General features: G+C 45.9%; 1 protein-coding gene across 1 annotated transcript in view; it reads right to left on the bottom strand.

Moving 5' to 3' along the window:
• The window catches only part of LOC147435734 (uncharacterized), a 254,651-nt gene that overhangs the window by 37,874 nt on the left and 190,099 nt on the right, over positions 1–26,678 (bottom strand). The window contains exon 17 of the mRNA XM_086488033.1: positions 9,048–9,308. Coding sequence (XP_086344159.1) covers positions 9,048–9,308 — 261 coding nt within the window. The remainder of the gene's footprint in view (positions 1–9,047; positions 9,309–26,678) is intronic.

Genomic DNA, 26,678 nt, shown 5'->3' with positions numbered 1-26,678 from the left:
GACGCTTGTCTGACCGCCTTGTATGTGTCATGCAGTGATCACCAGTCCTACCAAGCTTTGGGCAAGAAGACTCTAACAAAGGGCTGAACAACACTGGTCTAGACTAGGACAAGTGAGAATAGGAACTAGACCACCTGGTCCAGGACCAGTGACTAGACCACCTAGCTGGCAGGACGAGGAGGACTGGACCAGGGCGAGGACTAGACCGGGACCTGGACGAGGACGAGGACTGGTTTGACCAGGGCGAGAGAGGTCCAGACCAGCAGACTATCTACACAGTGCAAGCAAGTGTGCGGAGCTAGGTAGCACCCAATTAGCTTCACGATTTGTATCTCAACAAAGAGTGAGACTTGATTTGTATCTCAACAAAGAGTGAGACTTCATTTGAGGTCCCACCGTGATCGCCAAAATGAGAGCACCTGTAGCGCGGATAATGTGTCGTGCTCTCTACAGTGGGTGGTCCTCAGTGCAATGTGCGTGACAATCTAACACAAACAGACTGAACAGAAAGGGAACAATAGACATCAACAGAGCTCACAAAGACACAACAACAGACCAGAACATATGACTCGACTATCTCAAAGACTGATACAGACTCTTGCGTGGCAGCACACTCAGCTCCAGCCGAGGACTCACAGGTACAATGGGGGTGTCAAGGCTCAGATGTGCCGGGATGGTGAAGACGTGCTCCGTGTATAGACTCACTCTAGACGACTACGTGCAAGGTGCTCTGACCAAACGCTACTACTCATATATACAATCATAAAGAGCCACTAACGACTCATAAATAACATCACCTAAGTCTATCCCCACTGGGTGGCGGTGGTCACCTGGCCACGATATCCACTAAACCATCGTATCCTTGCCACGTGTCTCTGCCCAACGAGTCCGTCTAGTGTGAACCGACCAAACGAAAGACCAACTGTAAACTAACTGTCCTATGAAAGTGACACTGTAGCTTGCTACACTGTCAACAATGTGCGCCCAAGCCTAGCAAGCAATCCAATCGCCCTCTGCAGGTATCTATGGCGTGGTTGCCCTTTGAGCGATGGGGCTTGGACTTTGTTGGTCCAATTGCTCCACTTGCTCAACTCGACAATCGTAAGTATCTCCTGGTAGCGACGGATTATGCAACAAAGTGGGTCGAGGTAGTGGCTACGATCGATTGTACAGCAGCCAACTGTCGCAAAATTTTTATATGAAAATAATTTTTTGCAGGTTTGGGTGTCCTTTGGAAATCACCAGTGATCGAAAGTAGTCATTTCGTCAACGACCTAATCTCCACACTCCTCACGAACTACAAGATTTTTCATCACAAATCTTGCTCTTACTATCCTAGAGCAAATGGGCAAGCCGAGAGCACTAACAAGGTGTCGCACTTCTCAGGAAAGCTTGTCACCTGCATCAAACTTCTTGGGCTCAAGCTATCCTCGGCACAGTCTGGGCTTATCGCACCTCCTTCAAAGCGACCACTAACCACACCCCATTCCAGCTAGCTTTCGGTGTAGAAGCCCTTGCATCATATGAGTTCAACTGAGGCTCAACAAGAGTGGGAAGTGTTTGCATCACAGCGGGGATTGCTTCCGCAAACCTCTTGTCTCTCGAAGTTAGAAGAAAGCAGGATGTTAGCTTCACATGCTCTAAAAGCCAAGCAGCTTGGTCGCAAAGTGTGGCATGATTGCCATCTCAGAAAGCCGAAAATAATGCAAGGGACATTGGTGCTACTCTATCAAGCTAAATATCTAAAAAAGCTAAGAAGCTGGTCCTAGCCTGGCAAGGGCCATTCATGGTACAAGAGATTTTGCCACAAGCGGCTGTCCAATTAGTCACTCTGGAAGATGTTCCCTTGCCGCTAGTAAATGGATCCAGAATCAAGTGCTATCACTCACCTTGACTCTTTAGAAATCTGGTGATATTATCCCTCCCACCAACAACCATATGACTGTCCCCTCCTCAGCTCTCTCTAGCTTTCCATTTTTCCCTCTTCTCAAGTCTTCCTCATGTTAGTTCTCATCTTAGTTGTAATCGGTGTTATCTCTAAAATTCTGCTACTTTTACTGCGTGCATCCATTTTGCTCTTATCTCATTGATATAATTTGGTTTTTGGAGTCCTACTATGATCTAGCTTGTTCTTTTTAATTATTTGAATTCACTCATAGATTGGATTGTCATCCTCCTATTTCTGTCTGTGTCTCTATCTCTCTATGAATCTCTATCTCTGTGTCTCTCTGTCTCTACTGCCTCTCCGTACTTGTGGATTTGTTAAAAGGAAATCTCGTCTCTACTATCTCTACTGCCTCTCTGTCCTTGTGGATTTGTTCAACGTCCAAGGTTCAACTCTCGTCGGATAGATCTTTGATTTTTCTTGGTATTGTTCCTAGGATGTTAAAACCTAGGTTGTCTAACCCTAGCCCCCTATCCTATCTGCTCGCCCGTACCTGCTGCACTCGCCCCCCTAACCAACCCTCGCCCCTTCGCCCCCCCCCCCCCCCCCCCCCCCCCCCCCCCCCCCAAACCCACCCCTCGCCCCTACCCCTCGGCCCCCCTCACCAGCCCTCCCTCCTAATAGTGAGACCAAGTCAATGAAGAAGCTACCATGGACACCCTAGTAGAAGGCCTTGGACTACTGGATACACCTTGGTTTTGCTACCCTCAACTTTGTGCCTTAGAAGAATGCCATCTTGAGCATCGGTTGCCTTTTAGAAAGTTGGAATTGTAGACCACACTATGTCCAAGAATCCCCATTCGTGAACTGTGAACACATCACATCCAAAATATAATACTTCAAGACAATGAACTATGGAGCACATCCTGTCCATGATCCGACCAACAACAATGGATTGGTGCACTCATCCATAGTGTTTTAGATACGTCTGATTGGTTCCCCGCAAGATGCATGTGCCTTGAACTCTGATCTACGGGTTCAACCACCAATAACTTGAACGCCAACACAAGGGTAATTATACGGAGCATTGTTTGTCCGTCTCTGCCACTCACAAGCCTCTCTCTGAGTGAAGCTGGTGGCGGAAATTGTCTTTTGACTAGAAATCTGGTGTCATGGCCACTGTATCGCCACCACGTGTGCCATGCCGATCTCCTCTTTATTACCGTAATCTCTATCCAGCTTGCCTGTTCCTTTGTGTTCTTGTGAGTTCCTGCTTTTGTCTTTGGCTTCAAACGCTCGAGCCAAACAAAGCGTCGTATCACAATCATAACAATTGTGGTTGGACCTCGTGGGTACCGAGGCAGCTAACTGAGTATTGGTACTTCCATTCTTGTCAAGCTTGCCTCTATCCTCTAGCGAACTCGTCCACTTGCTTTTGGCTTCACAATCTCGAGCTAAACAATTTGCCCGTTTCCTTGAGAACTGTGCCGATGTATAGGCCGCTAGCTGGATGGTTGATCCGCTATCCATAGCCATTTGTTGGTTTTGGTTATTAACATCACTGGCACTCGAGCAAGGGGGGGCCATGTTGAAGTTTCGAGATCTGGTAATCCATGAAGCCTTCTCGCTCCAAGGGTGGCCGCACAAATCCCAAGCCGCAAAAATCTCCAAGCTGTTCCACTCCTCTGCTACTCCCAAGCGGCTCCGTAAAATCTCCTATCCCTCTCTTGGGCTCCAATCTGCTCGCCTTTCCAAACGCTCGGCAAGGCCCCTTTATGGGCTTCATGCTCCTCGCCCCCAAGTTGCTACTCCTTCTGTGCAAGAGGGGAGACTCGGCAGGTTTGCAATCCAAATTTTTTTTCATTTTAAGTCTCCAAGGCTTTCTCGACTAATGACCACCTCGCTGTCCCTTTGTATCCACCACTATGAGCAAATAACGTTTTAAAACGCTTAGGCCAATAGAAGGGAGGGAGGGTCATTGACAGGCAGGAGCACAAGTAACCGCCAAGGCGAGTGCTGCTCAAAAGGGCTACCTCCTGCGGCATTCTAAAACGCAGTGGGCAGGAGTTGGTCTTCGTTGGTGTTTTGAAACGCAATAGGGGAGTGGGATGTCCGACGCCGTTGTAGGCAGTGCATGCGAGCGTTTTGAAACGCTGGGGCTAGTGAGCCTTGACACCGCACAACGTCTGAAACGCTCGACGTCGGAGAGCAAGATGGCACCATCAATGGCTGCTAGGGGTTGTGTTGCGAAACACTAGCGATAGAGGGGGAATTCGCCACTGCTGCGTTACATCGTTTTAAAACGCTGCTGCAAAGGGAGTGGGGTTAGGGTGCCGACGACAAAGAGGTTCTTCTCCTCCAAGCAGCTTGTCCTCCACCAAGAGTCTTCACCAACACGGCTTTGATACGATGTCAAAGTCAACGATGCGGAAGCGTAGAGACCAAGGAGAGAGAGAGAGAGAGAGAGAGAGAGAGAGAGAGAGAGAGAGAGAGAGAGAGAGAGAGAGAGAGAGAGAGAGAGAGAGAGAGAGAGAGAGAGAGAGAGAGAGAGAGAGAGAGAGAGAGAGAGAGAGAGAGAGAGCTGCCCTTGGGGTTACTCTGAGCCTTTGTATGGTTAGATCCTAGAGCTCTAATTTTTCTTTTAGCTCAACCACCTCATCCTTGGCCGCTTCCAATTCATCTTCAATCTTTTCTTTTTTGTCATGTAGATTGTTTACCTCATTCGAGACCTCTGCCATCTGCAATGTAAGGGTGTCTCGTTCATTCTCAGCATCTCTTAGTGTTCTAATGACAAACTCAAGCTCTTGCTCCGCCACCTTGGCTCTTTGACTTGCTTCTTGGAAGATTTCTTGCGACGTTGTCATATTATTCTTGTAGATTCCCCTCCCTTGTTTGGAGCATGCTGTTTTCCTCAGCTAGTGTGAGAGAACGTGTTCTGATTTTGTCTAGTATCTGATGAGCATCTCTCACATCTTCTTTATTAGCAACTACCATGTTCCTGGACGATGATCTGGGGAGTGGGCTTGACAGTGGGATTTGGTGTAGATACTCATTTATCTCATAGGATACGGTGTGCTATTGGTAGTTACGCACTAATTCCACCAGCTAGAGATCGAGACAGGTAGATTTAGAGGAGTGCCATCTGAGTCCAACACCTGTCAGTTGTGTCAGATGGAGCCCGAGATAGGTTACACTACATATGTCACTGCCCAGTATACTATGAGGTACGAGGTCACTTCCACTGTCTATTCAGAGAGGGTTTTGGATCACTTTCTAGGGTCATGAGATATCAGGATAAGAGATGCCTTGGACTTACTTATTGGAACTACGCAGACATAGAGAGGACCTCTTGAGGAGGGGCCCAGGGAGGGAGATATAGCTACAGCGGCATATTAAATTTTTTTTTTCGGTCACAGACAAAGGAGTCAGCCTTGCAGGCCTCACATTATTGCTTGATCCGACGATAGAATCGGAAACTGCGACAAAGGATTGGCACCATACTAGCACGACACAGGAGTCACCAGAGTGCTCACTATGCAGGACACTGATGTTCTTTTTAGCTTTTATTTTACTTCATTTTATTTTGTGCCCAGACATTGTATTAGATCCATCAAGATTGTATCAGTTTGGTCTCATAGATCATTTTGGCCTTTTGAAGACGTCTAAAATAACATTTCATTTCATTTCATCTCTCGAGGATCAGAGATGCCTTGGACTGTATCTACTTGAGTTACACAGGCATAGAAACACTTCACTTAGGAGAGACGGAGAGAGACAGTCCCAGAGACAGATTACAGATTTCTTTACACTAGATATTGGACAGCTAGAGGAGCAACCACCATTGCAGAGCTCTGTCTGCACTCACACTACCACTACCGGCACTATCATAGACCGAGCACTGGAACTAGGGAGATCCAAACGACCACGAGTAAGGAGAGGAGCTACACAACATCAACGAAGACTACAGTAGAGGATTCGAGCCATACTCTCGGCGTAGAGTACAGATGAGGATGGATCCTCGCCATTTCCCCCCCTTATTCCATTGTACCACACCTTCTGTACCTTTTGTATTAGCTGGCACATCCATACAGTCCCACCTTGTAGTAGTTGTACTTTGTTTTAGATCCTTTTTTGTATCCGAACAGGGTATCAGATTCACTATGTTGTAACAACTTGGTCTCATAGGTCATTTTGTCCTTTTGAAGACCTTAATATATCATTTCATCATTTCATTTCGAGCAGAGCTAGCTGCCCCCCCCCCTGGAGATTGAGGCGCTTACCAGATCAGTGTCCTTTGTGCACAGCCTATGGGATACTACTAGAGACAGATATGCTAGACTGGCCCTTGAGTCTTCCAGACAGTTAGCTCTACAGGGGGACACTTCATGCTGGTATGCACAGATGACTTCATGGTTTCAGACGCATGGCTTCACCATGGACAGGTTGCCCCCTTTCCAGTATTCTCTTCAGGCACCCTCGCTGTCTCTTACACGGGTGGAGATCACTAGACTCATTCGTCAGGACCTGATCCAGCTCGACACCAGGAGGACATGGATAGAGCCGCCTCAGGAGTTGAGCACGAAGATGGCTTTCTATAGAGAGCATCTTCTCCACCTCACAGGAGATGGGTTTGTGATTCGACCCAGCTACATGGACACACATATGTCTCATGGTTTGCGTTGTGCCATTGGTCAGATACGCACATCCTCACATCAGCTCGAGATTGAGACTGGTAGATTCAGAGGGATACCAGCAGACAGCAGGATATGCCGATTATGCCAGAGAGAGCCAGAGACAGAGTTGCACTACATATGTCATTGCACAGTGTTCTATGAGATACGGGGGCGTTTCCACTGCTTATTCAGAGAGGGTTTTGGTCCTCTATCTAGGGTCATGAGTTATGAGGATCAGAGATGTCTTGGACTATATCTACTTGAGTTACACAGGTATAGAGACACTTTACTAGGGAGAGCTAGAGAGAGGCAGTCCCAGAGACACATTACAGATTTCTTTTCACTAGATATGGGACAGCCAGAGGAGCAGCCACCACTGCAGAGCTCGTCCCACACTCATTCGACCACTACTGGCACTCTCATCGACCGAGCATTGGAGCTACAGAGATACAGACGACCGCGACTGAGGAGAGGAGCTACACAGCATCGACGGAGACTACAACAGAAGATTCGAGCCATACTCTCTCGACATCCAGAGTGCAGATGAGGATGGATCCTCACCATTTCTTCCATCTTTGTTTCACACACTGTTACATCCAGTTTACCGGGTACCTATTGTATCAGCTGCTACACCCACGTAGTTTTAGATTGTAGTAGTAGTAGTAGTATTTTGTTCCACTTCTAGTTCTTTTCTAGTTCTTTTGTACCCAGACATGGTATTAGATTCACTATTTTGTAACTGATTGGTCTCATAGATCATTTTGGCCTTTTGAAGACGTTAATATAACATTTCATTTCATTTCTCTCTCTCTCTCTCTCTCTCTCTCTCTCTCTCTCTCTCTCTCTCTCTCTCTCTCTCTCTCCGCAGCCGGAGGAGCACCTACCACAGTAGAGCTCACATTCTCCTCACACCAATGACACGTTGATCGATTGAGCGACCGAGCTAGGGAGATCCAGGCGCTCACGACCGCAGAGGACTACACAACATCGACGGAGGCTGCATCAGAGGATTCGGATCACTTTGGCCCAACATGCACGACGCCCGATCATACTACTGAACATGGAGGAGATTGATGAGATCCGCCAGCGACCGATGATGGATCTCTTGTGATTTAGCTCATTTGTGGATTGTACACCCTGCTCATCTTGTACCAGCCTTTGCATCAACTCTTACCCATTATATCCCCACAAACACACCCACTTGTGCTGTATTAGCCCTCAGTCACTACTTTCACCCCCCTACTCATATCCTACACAGTTCCAGCTAGTTGCTTAGTCCACATCTCCTTTTTTAGTACCTTTTTATTTTTGGTAGTGCCTGTTTAGGTAGCTGAGTTCATTGGAACTCATACATTGTATCAGATTCACCGCGTTGTAACTTTTTGGTCTCATAGGTCATTTTGGCCTTTTGAAGACGTTAATATAACATTTCATTTCATTTCATTCTCTCTCTCAGGTTCTCGGGTCTTTGTTGTAGTCATTTTGGTCTTTGCTTGGTTTTGACTGAGCTACCCAGTTAGCAAGGCTTATCTAGAGGAGTAACGTTTGATTGGGCTGTTGCCATCTGTAGAGTGAGACGCCCACAACCATATGGACCTTGCTTACCATCAGCAGATTTGAGCCATCAGTGCCCACCATCACAAGAGTAATGCATGACAACTTGGTGTCTCTCCCTTTCAAGGCAACCCTGATGGAGACACTATGCTTAGCAAAGACCACTCCTACGACTTGTGCGTTGTAGCCTACGACTCTATCATTTAACAGCTATTTGATTGCTATTCTGGCTAGGGAATTAGTAAGGATTTACTTCATCTCTTGTTACATTTTATGGTGAGAGACATCATCATTGGTTGTACTTTGCTCTGCTCTCAGGCCTTTATGGCCTTCAAGAGATGTTAATATAATTTTATTCCTTTCATATGGCAGCTTGTGGCACAAAATATTTCAATATATTTGTGCATGCATCCAAAAGCAGCGAGCAAAGGTGTGAGGTTTTCAGTCCAGGAGCCTTCTATGTGATAAAGTTGTAAGGTGCTCACAACCTTCATGAACAGTCCCATATCTCTTGAATAGTTTGAAGGAACTGCTGGCACAATCCGTATTTAGCTTGCCTTGAAGCTTTTAAACCCTTACATAAACCAATGCCAGGTTGGATGCACTTGGCATCTTCTGACAACATTTTTAGTTCTCATTTGGCTTAAAATTTTATAAGTCCTGAAAATATTGTAATACCCTTTGACAACAATTGCTGTTTTTGCCATTGACTGACCTTTTGTTGCTAGAAAACAGAAAGAAAGTCTCATCGGTAATCTTTTCATTGACCATTTGTACACTACATGGCATGCTTGTCGCTATTAATCAAACACAGGCCAAAAGTTGCAATACTGGGCCAGTAGGCCTCCTATTAAATCCACAATTGACCAAATTTTTGTCCCCACGGTTTAATTTGTGTACAAAATAAAAGGCAACAAGTAGAGAAACATTAAAACCTTATTGTTGGAAAGTTTGCTTGCAAGGTCTTTTAAAAGCTTTGCAGCTAGAAGGTATTGCTGAGCAGTCTCAGAAGCCTCTACAGCCAATGTATGGTTTCCGCATTTCAAAAGGTACTGTATATACTGATTAAAACTGTTGTTGACAAGAGCTTCTTGATCATATTTTTGCCCAAGCTCAAAAGCCAGATTCCACATGTTGAGATCTAGGCAACACTCAATAGAGGCTAAGGTAGATCCATGCTTGATGAAAGCAGTCACCTGCAGAGAGTGAGGAGATAATGAAATTGTTTAATGACGGACTAGAAAGAAATGCAAAGGAAATAGGTTCTGATTCTTATGTCACTAAAACTAGTTTGCCTTCAGACTTCAGACATTGAGTAAAACAGCTATTCAGAGAAATTATGGAAAAATGCAGTTGCATGCTCATCTTAGTAAAGAGTAAAAGAACTGAGGGTAGAGCACAAGCTTCTTCAAACACCAATTTTTGCAGCAGCTGCAGTCAAAACTCAAACAGTATGGAAGATGGCTATATCAAAAGAAAGGGCAGTCTTGAGCACAGACTAAAATGAGGATTATCTGAATCAATCAGGAAAGACACAACCGAAGGGCATGTACTAGCGATTCCTGTAGATCCTACTTAAGGAGGCTGTTTTCCAGATAAATACTCCGTGGTAATGCCAGGAATTTTTTTGTTGGTATTTATAGTATTTAGAGGCACACCTTTTTGTATATGAAGTTATGATGAAAGACATAAAAGAAATAGTATCTTTTTCCCCCTAGAAAAACATACAATAGAGAATGTTAAACTTATCCAAACCATGCATGATTAGTTTTTTTCTCTTCCTGACCAAAGATGCTCGCCACCACGCCCTAATCACCTTGTCCCTTACACCCTCTCCCCCTCTCTCAATCCACCAGCTCGCCCTCTCCCTCGTCTACATTAACCAAGGTGGACTAGCAGTCCTGGCTCAAACCTCTTCATCATCAGCCCATGTATGACGCATGCTAGGAAATTTTGAGGCAAAGTCATATGGAACGCAAAAATGAGAATGAGGATGCATATGGAGCGGGTAAGAATTGCCATTCCTTATCATCACATCCTCACAACTATCACTTGGAATATGGACAGGAACTCGAAAGGGGAATTTGAAATACCCATTCCCTTTGACTACGATCTGCAGACCCCCTTGTGAGCCCACTAAGGAGTCCTTGGCAGTCTTACCAAAAAAGGCATCAGCAATTCATTCCACCTAGAAGTCCTTTTTCACCCCTCTCAACACCCCCCAACTCCCCTTTCCCCTTGCCTGTTGTATCTGTCACAACTTGGTGACGTGGCATGACCTGACCGTATCAGAACGTAAGAGAAGGAGCCTATCAGAAGAGCGATCAGATCCACATGCAAGACTTGTTGCTAAACTGGCTATTGCTGTACAGTTCTGTTCATAAATAAATCTAAGCTGTGTTTAAATGTGTGCCCATTTGAAAGTTAGTTGTGTGGATCTGCAAGAAGAGAATATTCTGGATGCACCACTAGGAGAATAACATAGGGCATCGTAGATAGAATATCACTGGAGACATCCAAAAATAGGTATTTCTAGTATGTCATTTGTAGCAGGGCTAAAATGGCCCTTACACCGGACAGGCACTTACAATTGGTACTCTTGCTTGGGCCATTACACACACGGAGTGGTGCTCTAGTGGAGCAGTTCACCGCCACCATAGTTCGAAGATAGACGTAGCTGGACTGTGAGGAATATTTGTGTTAGTCATTGGCTACTCTTTATGGTTGTATATATGCTCAGTTTGTTTAAGTTGTCATATGCATCATAGATGTTCTATGAGTCTAGAGTTTGGAGTCTTGTGTCCAGTCTAGCACCGCACATCTGCACTCTCCCTTCACAATTCGAGCCTCAACACCCCCATTGTATCTGTGAGTCCTGGGCTTGGAGTTGAGTGTGCTTCTAGCTAGAATCTGTACTGGTTCCATGAGTTGGTGGAGTTCTATTGAGTTTGGAGTCTACTGTTGTATCTTTTGAGTCTGCTTGCTCATTTGCTCTACAATTTTTTCATTCTCTGGGAGTGAGGTTTCTTGCACATTGCATTGAGGAGCACCCAGAGTAGAGAGCACGACACACTTTTCCTCCAAGTGCTCTCACTTTTGGCATGCCCAGTTGGACTTCAAATGAAGGCTCACTCTGCTAAGCATACATGGTCCAGAGGCTAGCTGGTTTGGTCTCTTGCCTAGCCTAGCCTGATGGTCTAGACTCGTCTGGTCTAGCTTGGTCTGGTCCACCTTTGCCTTCGCCAAGTTTGTTCTAGCTGGTCTTCGCCTCGTCTAGCTTGGTCTATCTGGTCTAGTCTCTTGCCTTGAGAAGCTGGAGTGGTCTAGTTGAGTCTGGTCTAGCGTGTCTAGACTGTCGACGTTCAAGGGTCTTCATGCCCAGAGCTTGGGTGGGTCTGACACATACAAGGTAGTCTAGAGATTGACAAAGCCCACTACTTTGTCCTCTGCAATACTACCATAGGAAGCATCAACCTTTCTTACCGAGTAGAAGTCCTCCACCCCCCCTTCCATTACCCTCTCTGGCATCTCCCTCAACCGGCTCCTCACCACCTCTGTCCCTTCCCTAGTACACTTTCCACCAGCTGTGTTACAACAAACTCCTGAGCACGCAACAATGGAGGAGCTGCCAAGCATACTAGCCAAGGTAAACATAAAGTTTTTGACTTTAAAGGGACTCTCCACAGAGGATGCACATGACCACGCTAGGAGATTTGTCTCTCTGTAGAAATCATGGCCACAAAGAAGATGCCTACCTAGTGCTCTTTTTGTCAACCTTGGATGGCTTGGCAGTCAAATGGTACAATCAATTTGTGAAGAACCACTTTACAACTTGGGCAGCACTAACGCAACATTTTTGTGAAGCTTTCAAACCAGGTGATTTTCAAGAGAAGGTTTTGCATGAGTTGGCAAACTTAGTGCTATGACATGCTTTGACTAGATGCAAAATTCCGAACTGACATCCTTGCAGTTATTCAGTCGCGTTATCCCAGAGTAGGTCCTAGTGCAGGCACCTCCCAGTGCAGCTATCAAAGTCCTATATGATCTCCTACCCTGTTGCTCCCCTCATTGATTATAGAAGCCCTCGTCTCACTGTGTCCAAATTCAGGCAAAAATCCTCAGGTGTGATAGTGGATAGTGGATCTGGCATCAACCTGATGCCTGAGTTTACTATGTTGGCATAAGGTCTGCAACCTACACGTCCTGCCCCCTTCACACATACTTTGGCTGACCCAAGGATAGTCTACCCATTGGGCCTAGTGGACAAGGTCCCTCTGCAAGTACAAGACTTCACGCGATGTGGATTAATACTCTTGGATCCCCAGTAAAGCCCATTCACCTTGAAGGGGGGATGGATCCGGTGGTGCATCATAGCTCCTTGTCCATGGAGTCTAACCCCGAAATGGAATAGCCTACCCCACCGGACGGTGGCCAGAGGAATACTACTCTAGAGGAAGACCTGCTCTAGTGGTTGGTAGCTACCAAGTCTATGCCTTGTTATGTGCTTCTATTTAATCTTTTCCTGAGGATACACCATCTTCCAATGTTCCTACAATATCTGGCCACTTAGCCCAGTTGCGTGCAAGTGTCTGAGGTCATAGAGGCTGATAACTCAGTTGCTCTTTCAGAGGAAGCCTTTAGATGGTGAGCCTATGAAGGACCATAAAAGGTGAAAGAAATCTCCTTTACGGGAGTTCACTCAACTCTGTGTCTGGACTCTCCAACTGAGGCAAAGTTCTCCTCTGTGTCTGATGAACTACCCTTCGCGACAAGCTTCCCCAAGGATGGTTACAAAAAGAATACGTCGATTTCAATATTGATTAAACACCAGCTCATGACATCTCGAAGCTCCAAGAAGTGGCGGCGTCTTCATCTTCTGAGGCATCCTCGCCTGTACCACCTCTTGATCGAGGAGGTCAACTTGGGCGACCCTAACAACCCTCAACCCATTCTTTTAGCTGCATGGATGTGGGATCACTCCGTGCTACTAGGCCAGAGACATTTATCAAAGTGGTAAATCTAAGATCCATATTCACATGACTTCTTTTCTGTTAAAGTGGACCCAGCCTGCTCTTTTCTACGCATCCATTCATAGGAAAAACCAATAAAAAGTTTCAGCCTTCAACAATCTAAAACAGCTCTAATGATGTGACAAAAATGAAAACATTAGATGTTTTCATTAATCAAGATGGTCATTGTATCATGGATAAATGGCTTCAAGTGCTGTACTTTGGAGGTGGCCAGACAAAGACTTGCTATTGAGATGAGATTTCTATCATACAATCTGAGTCCTGTTGTCACAAAATCATGACGTGGCATGATATAAGTTATTCCAACTTATGGGCACTTGCCGACAGGGCCCCAAGGGACATTAGGCTTCCTGAAAGGGCTGGTGGGCTAGCTATACGGACGGACGCCGCAATTTGCGTTGACATGCTCACGTGGCTGGCTATACAGAACCCTACGTTTTGCGCTGACCAAGGCTGACGTGGTAGTGTACGGACGCCCGTGTTTTTCACTGGCAGCTTTTGGGCTTGAAGCTTTTGAGTTTGAAGGATTTTCATTTAATTGCTTTTCCATGGCCAAGGGCCTTTAAATAGGACTGCTTGGCCTCTCCTTGGCTCTTATGTGTTGACGAGCCTGTGAGCAGAGAGGACCCACCAGAAACTGTACTTTGCCAAGCATTAATACAAAAAAAAAAACCAAAAGCGGTGCCAGTCTTTAGGAACAATCTCGATTGGCCCGGAACTACATCGGACCATGTCGACTAAATTGAACTGTGAATTAAGTGTGATGTTTTTTAAAGTGATTCTCTCTCGTGTGTCGTGCTAGATTCTCGACTTGGGGTGCCCAAGTTTGATACAGTGGTATCAGAGCTCAAACAATTTCTCTTCTACCAAAAAATCCGATCCCTTTTCCACGACACACATGGATTTTGGAAAGAATCGGATGAACCCTCTGACACTTCTCGATCGGGAGGCAGCACGGGATATTTGAATGGATCAGCAGATCAAAAATACGGGCCACCTCGGCATATAAAGTATCAACTAATGGAGATGCAACGTCACCAGCAGGTTGATGATTGCGCAAAGCAGATGCTCCAGTTTGCAAAGGATCCACAATATGCCAAATTTTTGACCCGGCACCCAATTGACGAAGTGCGTACTCATTGGCAGAAAGCCATTGACACACCAATAAAGTCAGCCCTCAAGAAACCTCTTGTCCCAAGGATGCTTACTAAAGATGAACTTAATGACGTTGTCGAAAGACGAGTCAACCAACTTTTGAGGGCGAAGAAGCAATGAAAGAAACGCAACAAGGGGACTAACTATCCTAGTTATTTGGGCCGTCAATCTTCGTTTGCGAGTGCAAGAAAACAGAAGAAGCATGTATGCTTCAAAGGATTGTCCATTTGTCCTCATCTTCTTTTGACGGTTCGGAGAGCTCTTCCTCTTCTAATTCAAGTGATGAGGACAGAAAGGGCAAGAAACGAAGAAAGAAGCAGAGATTTGGAAAGAACAACAAGAAGGCCAAGAAGAGCAGAGCATACTGCAAATCTTGATATTTATCTGACAGTTTTGACGAGGATTCATCCTCCTCTGAGAGTTCGGACTTCGATGACCATATGTTCTATTTAAAAAAGAAGCACTTTATAGAGCCAACCAATATAATTTTCTCGAGGACAAGGGCAGAAAGACCAAGGAATTCAAGGAGGGTGGGTAGACAGTAAAGTTTGAAACCTTTCAGGGTTTTGAGATGCTTCCAAGGCTTTAGCTTTTATTCAACAGTTTGACATAGCATTCTCCGGAGGGTGCTAGTCAGAGCACCCCAAAATCATGAGGCTAGCATCATTTTTGAAAGGAAATGCACGAACATGGCGGTCCACTCTTCTCTTATGGAAAGAAGCTCCACAAAGTGGTTAAAGTTCAAATGGCTCTTTATTTCGACTAAGGAGTATGAACGAGATGTGATTACTGCTTGGAACCATCTTTGGATGACCAAGGCCGACACTTTGGATGCTTATTGTGAGAGATTTTGGGATGCTTTTCTACCTGCCTCTTCTTTTAAGAAGGTCACTTTTAAGCAGCGAATGGAGCGATTTTGCTGTGGACTTCCCAAAGAAATCCGAGATCACTGCCTTCAACAGAAGTCCGAGTCCATACAACACCTGATGAGACATGCTAAGCAAGGATTTGCTATGCATTTGGGTGACCTAACTTACCCCATTGATCAAATTTTGACACCAAGGACCGGGCTGAATTTGACAAATCATAATAGAAGGAGAAAGAAGTTTCAAAAAAAGAAGGATGCACGAACCCCGATTGTCTGAGCAACAGAAATCAAAATACCTCAAGGAAGGGAAGTGCTTTGATTGTGGAGAACAAGGACACATCTCTGCAAGGTGCCCCAAGAAGGCACAAAGATGACAACCAAAAGATAGGCAAGAGAGTTCCAGAGCAGCTGAAGAACGTGGCAGGTAAGCTACTTTAAAGAATGAGAAGGGCAGGAAAATTGTACTTGATATAAAATTGAAGGGAAGTTCGTCCCACTTGTATCGGTTTCAGCCATTTCCAAACTAATAAGATCTAATCTTTTTGTTTACTCAATCTTCTTGATAGAGCTGAATGATGAACAACGAACCAATATGTCTCAATTGGAAAAGAAACGACAAGAATTTCTGCACACATGCTGATTGTTTCCTAGAAGGCCTACCAGGCGAGTTACCTCCACCTCGTCTTGAGAACCATACGATTGATTTGATTCGTAGAAGCACACCACCGAACCGGCCACCTTATCGGGTCTAGCCTAGAATGAAGAAATAATGAACCAAGTAAAAGAACTTCTAGAAAAGAGTCTCATCCAACCTAGCACGTCACTGTTCTGTTCTCCGATATTGCTAGTACTAAAGAAAGATGGATCTTGGAGAATGTGCATTGACTATAGATCTCTCAATAAAATCACCATCAAGGACAAATTTTCTACTACAAGGATCCTCTTGTTTTAGTAGAATTGATTTAAAGAGTGGATATCATCAGATCTGAATTGCTCTGGTTGGATGTCTACATGACAGCTTTTCGAACAACCTTTGGTTTATACGAATATTTGGTTATGCTTTTTGGACTTACAAATGCTCCAACAACATTGAATCGAATGATGGATAGGATTTTCCGAGAGTATTGATCTTTTGTGGGCACTTTCTTTGACGACATTATAGTTTTGTTCTAGAATGAGGCATAACACCGACATCATCTGCTTCAGGTGTGGAAGCATAGATTGGTTATCAACGTGAAAAAGAGTAAATTTTTCTTGCCGGAGATACATTTCTTGGGGCACATTGTCTCAACAGAAGGAGTGCAAATAGACACGGCCAAACTTGAGACTATCTGCGATTGGCCTGACCTAAAGAATGTTCATGAAGTTCGAAGCTTTTTGGGCTTGTGCTTTTACTATCAGAGGTTCATTTAAAAGTTTGCAGAGATAGCTTCACCTTTGCATTTACTGACTCAGGAAAGAGTCCATTTCATGTGGGGACCAACAGAGGTGACCGCTTTTCAGATGCTCAAAGAAAATTGACTATCGGACCAACGTTGGCTTTGCCAGACTTGAAAAAGCCATTCGAAGTTTATTGTGATGCTTGTGGTCGTAGTCTGGGAGCTGGGAGCAATTTTGATGCAAGAAGGCCATGTCATTGCTTAAGAGAGCAGGATGTTTTCACAGCCAGAGTTGGTAGCACAAATTTATGAAAAAGAGCTATTGGAAAAGATCCATGCTCTTACACAATGGCGACACTATTTACTCGGAGGCTGATTTTACAGTCTTTATGGATCATCAAAGTTTAGGCTACTTCCTGTCATAGAAGTAGCTTTCGGAAAAGCAGATGCAATGGGCTAACATCTTGTCACAATTTCACTTCCAGATTGTCCATGTTCAGGGATAGAAGAACTTAGTGGCAGATGCATTGTCTCGGAAGCCCTTGGTTCTGGCTATTTCCACTATACATCATCGAAGCTTGAGGATATGGTTGACCAGTACGCCACAGATCTTGACTTTGTTGACATTTATACTCGGATACAGAATGGGCAGACAATTTCAGGCTATTCTATACGGAACGGCAATTTGATGCGGAAAACGATGTTGTGTGTTTCACAACCTTTGAGGGAAAAGGTCTTGACAGAGTGCCATTGTCCACCTTTTACGGGCCACGTCGGCATAGATACCACCTTGAAGGGTGTGGAGCATTACTTCTATTGGCCAAGGCTCAAAAAGAATGTGGATGAATTTATTTGCAATTGTTTAGTACGCCAAAAGGTCAAGTTTGACAAGCATAAGGCACCGGGACTTCTACAGCCTTTACCCATTCCCTCCCGCCCTTGGAAAAGCATTGCTATGCACTTCATCTTTGATCTTTCCAAGTCTCAAAGTGGACACGATGGCATTTGGACAGTCATTGACAGATTTAGCAAGCAAGCTCACTTTATTCCAGTAAAGAAGACGGTCAAGCCTGATCATTTGGCGAGACTGTTCATTGGACAGATTTTCTGATTACATGGCATGCCTAAGATGATAGTTTTGGACAAAGATCCCCGATTCATGAGTGGAGAGAAATTTGGGAGAACATTGACACGCAGTTGCAGTTCTCATCATCATTCCACCTGTAGACAGATGGGCAATCTGAGATAGCCAATTCAGTGGTTTTGGATTTATTGAAGTCTTACATCTCCGATTAGAAGACTCAATGGGAAAAGTACTTGCCTTTGGTGGAATTTTTCTACAATAACACAGTTCACTCTTCGACGGGGAAGGTGCCATTTGAGGTAATAGAAGGTGCTAAGAAGGTCTCTCCATTTCTAAGCACTAAGGACAAGATTTTTAAAGCAGATTAGTACACGAGGGATTTGGACACTGCTTTTGCCAAGGTTCACGAAGCTCTGGAAAAGTCTCAAGCCTGGCACAAGAAGGAAGTAGATAAACATAGACGCGACTTGAAGTTGAAGGAAGATGATTGGGTGCTCTTACGTTTCGAGAAGGCATGCCCAAGGAAATGAAAGGAAAATAGGCGGCTTTTCCCAAAGCTCAGCATGAGGTATTATGGCCCTTTCTAGATCCAAGAAAAGATAAATGATGTATCCTTCAGACTCAAGTTGCCAGACACTTGGAAGATTCACAATGCTTTTTATGTGACTCTTGAAATTTTTTAAGGGTGAGGTGGTGTTGACAGGAAACCTGTGAGCAACATGAAGTGGAAGAGAGCGAGAAGATACTGGTTCCGGAACAGATACTGGCCCATAAAGAAAGGAAAGTGAAAGGTAAAGTGATTCGATGTTTCTTAGTGAAATTCAAGAACTATCCAGCACTGGATGCGAAGTGGATGGAGGAGGACCTAGTAGATACTCCTAAAATTATAGAACTTTACCTTGAGGCTTTCAGCTTAGCTGCGTCTATTCCGAAAGATCCCGTAGATCAGTAGGGTTGAATATACTGCACGAGAGGGGAGTCACTTCGCTCCTTTGTCACAAATTACCTAGACAAAATAAAGTCACTGATTTTCCTTTGGATTTCAGGGATACTGCTGTGCTGACAGTATTTTGCAGTATGACTTTATGAATAAGGAAATTGGAAATGAGAGTTCCCGAACTTGAATCTGATTGATGTGTACTCTCTCATGTGATTTTGTTAGAGTGAAAATTTGAAAGACGAAGTGACTGCAACATTCTCGTCTTGAGAATCTATAGACATAATTGCAATAAGAATTAGCTAATCTGACATCAGTGAGATACGGTGTGGATCTAGATGCGATTGCTAAATACGTTGCTAGGAATCATGGTTTTAGATCTGGAATGAATTTTTATGTGATTGATTTTGGATATGATTTGAATGTGCACTGACTGGGTCGTCTTTGTGCAAGTGCTAGGTTTGTGTTGTCTAGGGCGTCGATACTTAGAGTCAGTGTCTACTGAACTCGTTTATGGCCTTTGTCTGTTTTTGTAGGCGTAATCAAGGGCGATTACAATTCTTTAAAGAGGGGGGTATATCACAAAATGATGACGTGGCATGCTATAAGTTATTCCAACTTATGGGCACCTGCCGACAGGGCCCCAAGGGACACTAGGCTTAATGAAAGGGCTGGCTGTACGGACGTCGCAATTTGCACTGACATGCTGACGTGGCTGGCTGTACGGAATCCCGTGTTTTGCGTTGACCAAGGCTAACGTGGCAGTGTACGGACGCCCGCCTTTTTTCGCCGACAACTTTTGGGCTTGAAGCTTTTGAGTTTGAAGGCTTTTCATGTAATTGCTTTTCCATGGCCAAGGGCCTTTAAATAAGACCCCTAGGCCTCTCCTTGGCTCTTATGTGTTGACGAGCCTGTGAGCAGAGAGGACCCACAAGCAACTTTACTTTGCTCAAGCATTAATACAAAAAGAAATACCGAAAGCTCTCTGGGCACGGAACTACACCGGGCCGTGTCGACTAAATTGAAATGTGAATTAAGTGTGAAGTATTTTAAAGCAATTCTCTCTCGTGTGTCGTGCCAGATTCTCGACTTGGGGTGCCCAAGTCTGTTACACCTGTTGCTAGTGTAGCTACACTTGTATCACTCGATGGTTCTCTGCTGGTAGATTGCAAGCTTTCAATAGCAATTTTGGGTTGCTTCATTATGTCACATGATGGTGTAGTAGGCTACAGTGTCACTTTCACAGGACACACAATTAGTACAGTGGGTCTGATCTGGTTCACACTGGACGGACTCTCTGGGCTGGGCAACAACACATGGCAGGGATACGATGGTGGTTCTAGTGGCCATCGTGGCCAGGTCACCATCACCACTCAGTCTGGAGATGGACTTAGATGGCTGACATTTATGAGCCGTTGGTGGCTCTTTATGGTGGGACATGAGTAGTAGTTGTTGGGTCATCGGATTATCTTCTTCATATATGGTCCAACGTCGTTGTGAGGAGTAGCCAGTCTATACACACAACACTGCTTCACCATCCCTGCATATTTTGAGCCTTGACACCCCATTGTACCTGTGAGTCCTGGGCTGGAGCTGAGTGTGCTGCCACGCCAGAGTCTGTATCAGTTCTTTAAGATAGTCGAGTCATATGTTGTGGTCTGCTGTTGTGTCTCTGTGAGCTCAATTGTTGTCTATTTGTTCCTTTGTTTTCAGTCTGTTTGAGTGAGATTGTCACGCACATTGCACTGAGGAGCATCCACTGTAGAGAGCACGACACACTATCCGCGCTACAGGTGCTCTCATTTTGGCCATCACGGTGGGACCTCAACTGAAGTTTCACTCTCTGTAAGGTACAAATCTTGAAGCTAGTTGGGTTTATCTAGCTTCGCCTACCTTGCCTTGCACGGTTCTCCTCTCGCCCTGGTCCAACTGGTCTAGTCCTATCTCGCCCTGGTCCAACTAGCCCTCGTCCCTAGACTAGTCCTTCCTCGACCCTGGTCTAATCCTCCTCGACCCTGGTCTAGTCCTCCTCGTCCCTAATCCAGCCTGGGTCTAGTCACTTGCCTGGTCTAGTAGAGTCTAGACCAGTCTTCAACCAGATCAAGGTTTTCTTGCCCAAAGCTTGGTTGGATTGGTGGTCGCTGCATGACACATACAAGGCGGTCAGTCGAGCGTCAAAGCGCACTACTGAGTCCTCTGAAGTACTACAACAGAAGACGACCCTTGGTACCTAGTAGAAGTCCATCAACCTCATCACCCATACCTCCACATACGACATCACCCATTCCTCCATCCGGTTCCACATCTTCCAGATCACCTTCCCCAGTATAGCTCTCTCCTATTCTATTACAGCAGGCTATTGAGCAACGGGCTCCTGAGAAAGGGGCCATGGAACCGTTGGCTAGTGTTTTGGCTAAGGTAAACATCAAGTTTCCTACCTTCAAAGGACTCTCTTCAAAAGATGCTGACGACCATGCAAGGAGGTTTGTATCTCTCTGTAGGGGTCGTGGTCTTAATAGAGAAGATGCTTATTTGGTACTTTTTCCATCTACCTTGGATGGCTTAGCAGATAAATGGTACAGTCAGTTTGCAGAGAACCATTTTGCAACTTGGGCAGCTTTACGACAACAGTTCTGTGCGGCATTCAGGCCAGGTGACTACCAAGAAAAGGTTTTAGATGAGTTGGCCAATATGGTGCTCCAGCCAGAGGAGACTTTTGCAGAACTAATGACTAAAACCAAGTCTCTGGTTGCCAAGCTTTCTCAGCAACTAGGGGAATTTATGGTTGAGAAGTGGGTGGAGAAGGCTCTTCTCAAAACTTCTCAGCAAAAGCTCCGAGAGAGTCTCCGACCTGATGCCACTCTGGAGGAGTTGGTCGCGGCTGCTACCAGGATAGAGGGAGCTAGGAAGCTGTTCACTAACTCTCCTCAGGAAGAGACCCCCTTAGTGTCTTTGGAAAGTCCTTCTGATCCTTTAACTTCTTTACGCAGGGAACTGGAAGCCCTAGAGTTAGAGCGAGCTCTTCAAGAGGAGAGGTCCTTCTCTCTTAGACAAGAGAAACCTCCACATCACGAGGCATTGGAACAGATCAAGCGCGAGCTAGAAGAGCTCAAGTCTCAGCAGGAGACTAAGGCTATGGTTTGGTGTAGCTCATGCCGCTCTCCAGGGCACCCTCCATAGGAATGCCCTCTTTGGATTTACTGCCACTTTTGTGAGAAGTCTGGACATGAGGACAAGGACTGCTACTACCTCAAGGGATTGTGACAAATACAGCAAAGTCTTGGTCCTACTCTTCAACAAGGGCCAGCATTTGCATCCAACATGGTTTCTCCCTGTGGCCATCCACACCATATGCCACCTTTATTGACAGCCCCTCCTATGCAAGGTATGCAAAGTACTTTTCCGTCTCAGAGCTTTTATCATACCCATGCTCCCTCATCACCTCAAAACTTCTATGCCTCCCCCTTCAACTCCATTCACCAAGAGCAAGGACCACCTCGCCCTTCGACTCGCCCCATTTTGTGCTACAGATGCGGGGAATATGGTCATTACCAAAGCAAATGCCCTCTGCGCGAAGGGTCCCCTCCCTGCCGTCATTGCCCCCAAACGAAGGATCACTACAGTAAGGATTGCCCTAGAATTCCTGCATCCACGGCTTCGAACCCAAGTCAAAGCCAGAATGAGTTTGCCTTTCCCAAGCTCAATTTGATAGCAGTTAGCACCGTTTCTCAGCCGCCCCCTTCTACCCACGTGGTTACCCCTCAAAATAAGCCGCCGCAGTTGGTAGAGGAGCCATTTGGCGTCCTCACCCGGGCCCTGAGAGCCGCTCTCGGTCTTAGCATTCCAGCAAGTTCAACTCCCCCACACATTCTCACACTAGTGGATACCTTGCCTTCAGCTGTTAACAAGCCATCCCCCAGTGCCATGAAGGAATCCAAATCTTTGCTCTCCGATATTGATGAAGCTTTCTTGGAAGGAGTTTCAGATCTACAGAAGATCAAGGTACTAGAGAAACCACTGGTAGAACAAGAAAAGCTTACAGCAGAGACAGTCTTGAAGAACACTTTCCAACAAGTGTCCCTCTATGACATGTTGCGGCTAGATGCGAGTTTCAAAAGTGACACCCTTGCAGTTATTCGGTAACTTTACCCTGGAGCATGTCCTAGTGGCGGGCACCTCCTAGTGCGACCTTCAGAGTCTTATATGATATCCAATCCCGCTGCTCCACTCACTGTTATAGAAGCCCTCGCCTGACAGTGTCCGTTTTGGGTCGGCAATTCTCGGGAGTGATAGTGGATGGTGGATTTGGCATCAACATGATGCCCGAGTTCACTATGTTAGCTCTAGGTCTACAGCCTACTCGCCGTGCTCCCTTCGCAGTTACATTGGCCGACCAACGGACAGTCTACCCAGTGGGCATAGTGGACAATGTGCCTCTGCAAGTACAAGACTTTACTTTTAACTTGGATTTTGTTGTGGTTCGTCTTCCCCAGGTGGAGGGCGGATTTCCCTTGCTCATTGGAAGACCATGGCTGCGACACACTAAAGCACTTCATGATTGGGGAAACGATGCAATGTGGATACATACTTCTGGCTCCCCGATGCAACCCATTCTCTTAGAAGGAGGTATGGATCCCGTGGTGCAGCAAGTTTCTTTGTCAATGGAAACTAACCCTGAACAAGAACAGCCTACTACACCTAAAGGGTCAGACGAAGATCTGCTAGAGTGGTTGGAAGCTACCAAATCTATAGCCTGTTATGGAGTCTCTATTCACTCCTTGCCTAGAGAGAATACTCCTGATGCGTCCTTGGTGGAAGCCTTTGAATTTGGTGAGCCTATGAAGAATCATAGAAGCGGAAAGAAATCCCCTCTACAGGAGTTCACCTCCCTTCACCATTAGCCCTGTGCCTGCTTCTCTGACCAGAACAAAGCTCTCCTCTGTGTCTAGCTTCCACAAGACGGGATACAACCAAAAGGATGTTGCTTTCAAGTTTTATGAATTCCCTGCTCATGATAGCTATTTTGCTCATGATACCTCCTCATGCTCTCCATCAGCTGCTGCGCTCTGTAGCATCTCCTCTTTCAGCCAGTGGACCACGGAATTCATTTACAGTGGAACACGAGCTCTTCTGGCTATACTTTGCATTGAAGATGAATTGTTTGCTGTCTCCTATCCCCTCGACCCTACCCTCTCCCTCACACTCACTCGCCCTCTGCCCACTCACCCTCACCCCCTATCCTGCCCTCGCCCCTCCCCCTCCACTGCTCTCGCCTTCCTACCTACCTAGCCCTCGCCCCTACCCTTTCCCCCTACCCACCCCTCGCCCCTAGTCCCCCTACCCACCCCTAGACCCCCTATCTACCCTTCGCCCCTACCCACCCCTAGACCCCCTATCTACCCCTAGACCCCCTACCCACCCCTCGTCCACCCTACCCACCCCTAGACCCACTATCTACCCACCCCTAGACCCCCTATCTATCCCTCGCCCCCTACCCACCCCCTACCTAGGCCTCGCCCCTACCCACCCCCTATCTAGCCCCCCCTCGCCCCTATCTAGCCCTAAACCGCCCTACCCACCGTTTCCACTCTGCTCTGCCAGGGCTGCTAGCTTTGGAGTTTCTGCTAGCTTTGTAGTTTCTGAAGCAAGTCTTTTGGGGTTTCACATCAGATGAGCAAGGTGAAGAGCCTTTTAGCCGTTTCCTTGTGGCTTTCAAGCATTCACCTGGTTGTCATTCTGTTGCTATAAATGCTTTTCGTTCTGTCATCACGATGGCGCTTAACCTTAGTTGCGGTATTACTTGAGCTTCAAGTCATCCCTATTTTCGAGCAACTTCATCTGCAAGCATGGACCAAGTCATTTTCCTCTCACTATGGTTATGGAGGATAAAGATGCACCGGATCCAACCAAGTATATCTCTTTGTTGTGGAGCCTCATTCTGTTTTGCCAATTGGGATTCTTGGACTATGCAATCATGCTAGGTTCCTGTCTATTCAAAGGCTTAAGGTGTTTGCAAGCAGTGCAGTGTTTTTAAATCCACTTTTGAGGCATGTAAGCTCATGGTTGGGCCTAGCACCTGCTTCAAGAAAGACGTACAAATGCGGTATCTAGTGGTTTTTTTTCACAGTTTTTTTAGTATTTCCTCTCACCGAGACGGTGAGCGGTTTTGTGGCGGGCAACCTGTAGTAGGCTATAGTGTCACTTTCACAGGACACACAATTAGTACAGTTGGTCTGGTCTGGTTCACACTGGAGGGACTCTCTGGGCTGGGCAGCGACATGTGGCAGGGATACGATGGTGGTTCTAGTGGACATCGTGGCCAGGTCACCATCACCACTCAGTCTGGAGATAGACTTAGATGGCTCACATTTATGAGCCGTTGGTGGCTCTTTATGGTGGGACATGAGTAGTAGTTGTTGGGTCATCGGATTATCTTCTTCATATATGGTCCAACGTTGTCGTGAGGAGTAGCGAGTCTATACACACAACACTTCTTCACCATCCCTGCACATTTTGAGCCTCGACACCCCATTGTACCTGTGAGTCCTGGGCTGGAGCTGAGTGTGCTGCCACGCCAGAGTCTGTATCAGTTCTTTGACATAGTCGAGTCATATGTTGTGGTCTGCTGTTGTGTCTCTGTGAGCTCAGTTGTTGTCTATTTGTTCCTTTGTTTTCAATCTGTTTGAGTGAGATTATCACGCACATTGCATTGAGGAGCACCCACTGTAGAGAGCACGACACACTATCCGCGCTACAGATGGATGTGGGCATGTGTTTCCAAACTTTTCTGCAAATGAGGTTCTGTAAAGTCTCCCCAAGCAAGCCTAGTTACACTCACTCACCCCTACCCAGCCACTCCCTCGCCCCTAGGAAACCCTTATCCTCCGACCTCGCCCCTAACCACCCTCTACCCTCCTACGTGGCCCCTACCCTCCCAGGCCTCACCCCTACCCACGCCTGCTCGCCCCTATCTAGGCCTACCCATTCGCCCCTATCTTGTCTCCCCCTACCTACCCCTCCTTGCCCCTACCCAACCCCTCATTCGAATCCACCTCTCCTCGCCCTTACCTAGCAATGCTTGGTCCAAACTCAAGATGCCTGCCTCATCTCTTGCAACTCTGTAAGGTCCAACTTTGTTCCTACCCATTCCCCATTCAAGCCTCTACTTTAGCGCTTCCCACTGCATCTTTCTCATTCAGCTCATTCAACCTACCTTCATTTTTCTCACTCAGATGCCAACATATCAACTTAATGCTGTCTCCTTTGTGCTCACACATGTTTCTCTTCTTTAATATCTGACAATTCACTTCAATATTTAGTAGATTTCCTCTCAGAGATATCTACTTTTCTCTCCCACTCCACTCTGAATAAAATGTATGCAGTGTACACATCACCAATGTTCTTGTGCAGAGTTGGTACATAGCTTACCACCACTCTCCAAGACAATGAGTGGTTTTGTGGCGAGAAACCTGTAGCAGGGCTACAATGTCACTTACATTGGCTAGGGAGTTACACTTTGTCTTGGGCTCACATTGAGTGGACTCTTGCTTGGGCCGTGATACGTGGTAGACACAGAGAGTGATGGTCTAATGGACACCATGGCCAATTCTAATTCCATGAGAATGATTAGAGCATTGTGAAAGGAGGTATCTAATAGGCCACCTAGAAAGGGTCCTTTTGATGTGTCACATCGGATGGGTAACTCACAGCATTTAGAGGAAGTATTTGACCATTTGGGCATTTTTGGTGCGTCACAAACTGGGTGACATTGACCATCGCTACGGAAATTGCTTCGTGAAGTTCAGTAATGAAGTGACCAAGTATAAAGCATCTCTAGTGCGCCACAATATGGATGACGAGAGCACTTGTACGGAAATGTTTCATAGTCTAAGAGAATTTTGGACTAAGTGATGCGCGCTAAGGACCAAGGACATGAATGAAGATGGATTCTTAGAAATCTTTTCAAGAAAGCAAGTTGCTCTCAATGTCTTTTAGGAAAGTAGGTGCTTTACCATAGTAGAGTCTATAATGGCATAGCATCTGTGCTTGAGGTTGCATTTGAGGTTGCCTGAAATGTGTGCGTGCAAGCATTTAACACTAAATTTCAGATTTT

This window comes from Adiantum capillus-veneris, chromosome 18 (assembly GCF_014529385.1).
Source record: "Adiantum capillus-veneris isolate H3 chromosome 18, ASM1452938v2, whole genome shotgun sequence".
Taxonomy (NCBI): Eukaryota; Viridiplantae; Streptophyta; class Polypodiopsida; order Polypodiales; family Pteridaceae; genus Adiantum; species Adiantum capillus-veneris.
This window is presented reverse-complemented; position numbering and strand designations above follow the sequence as displayed.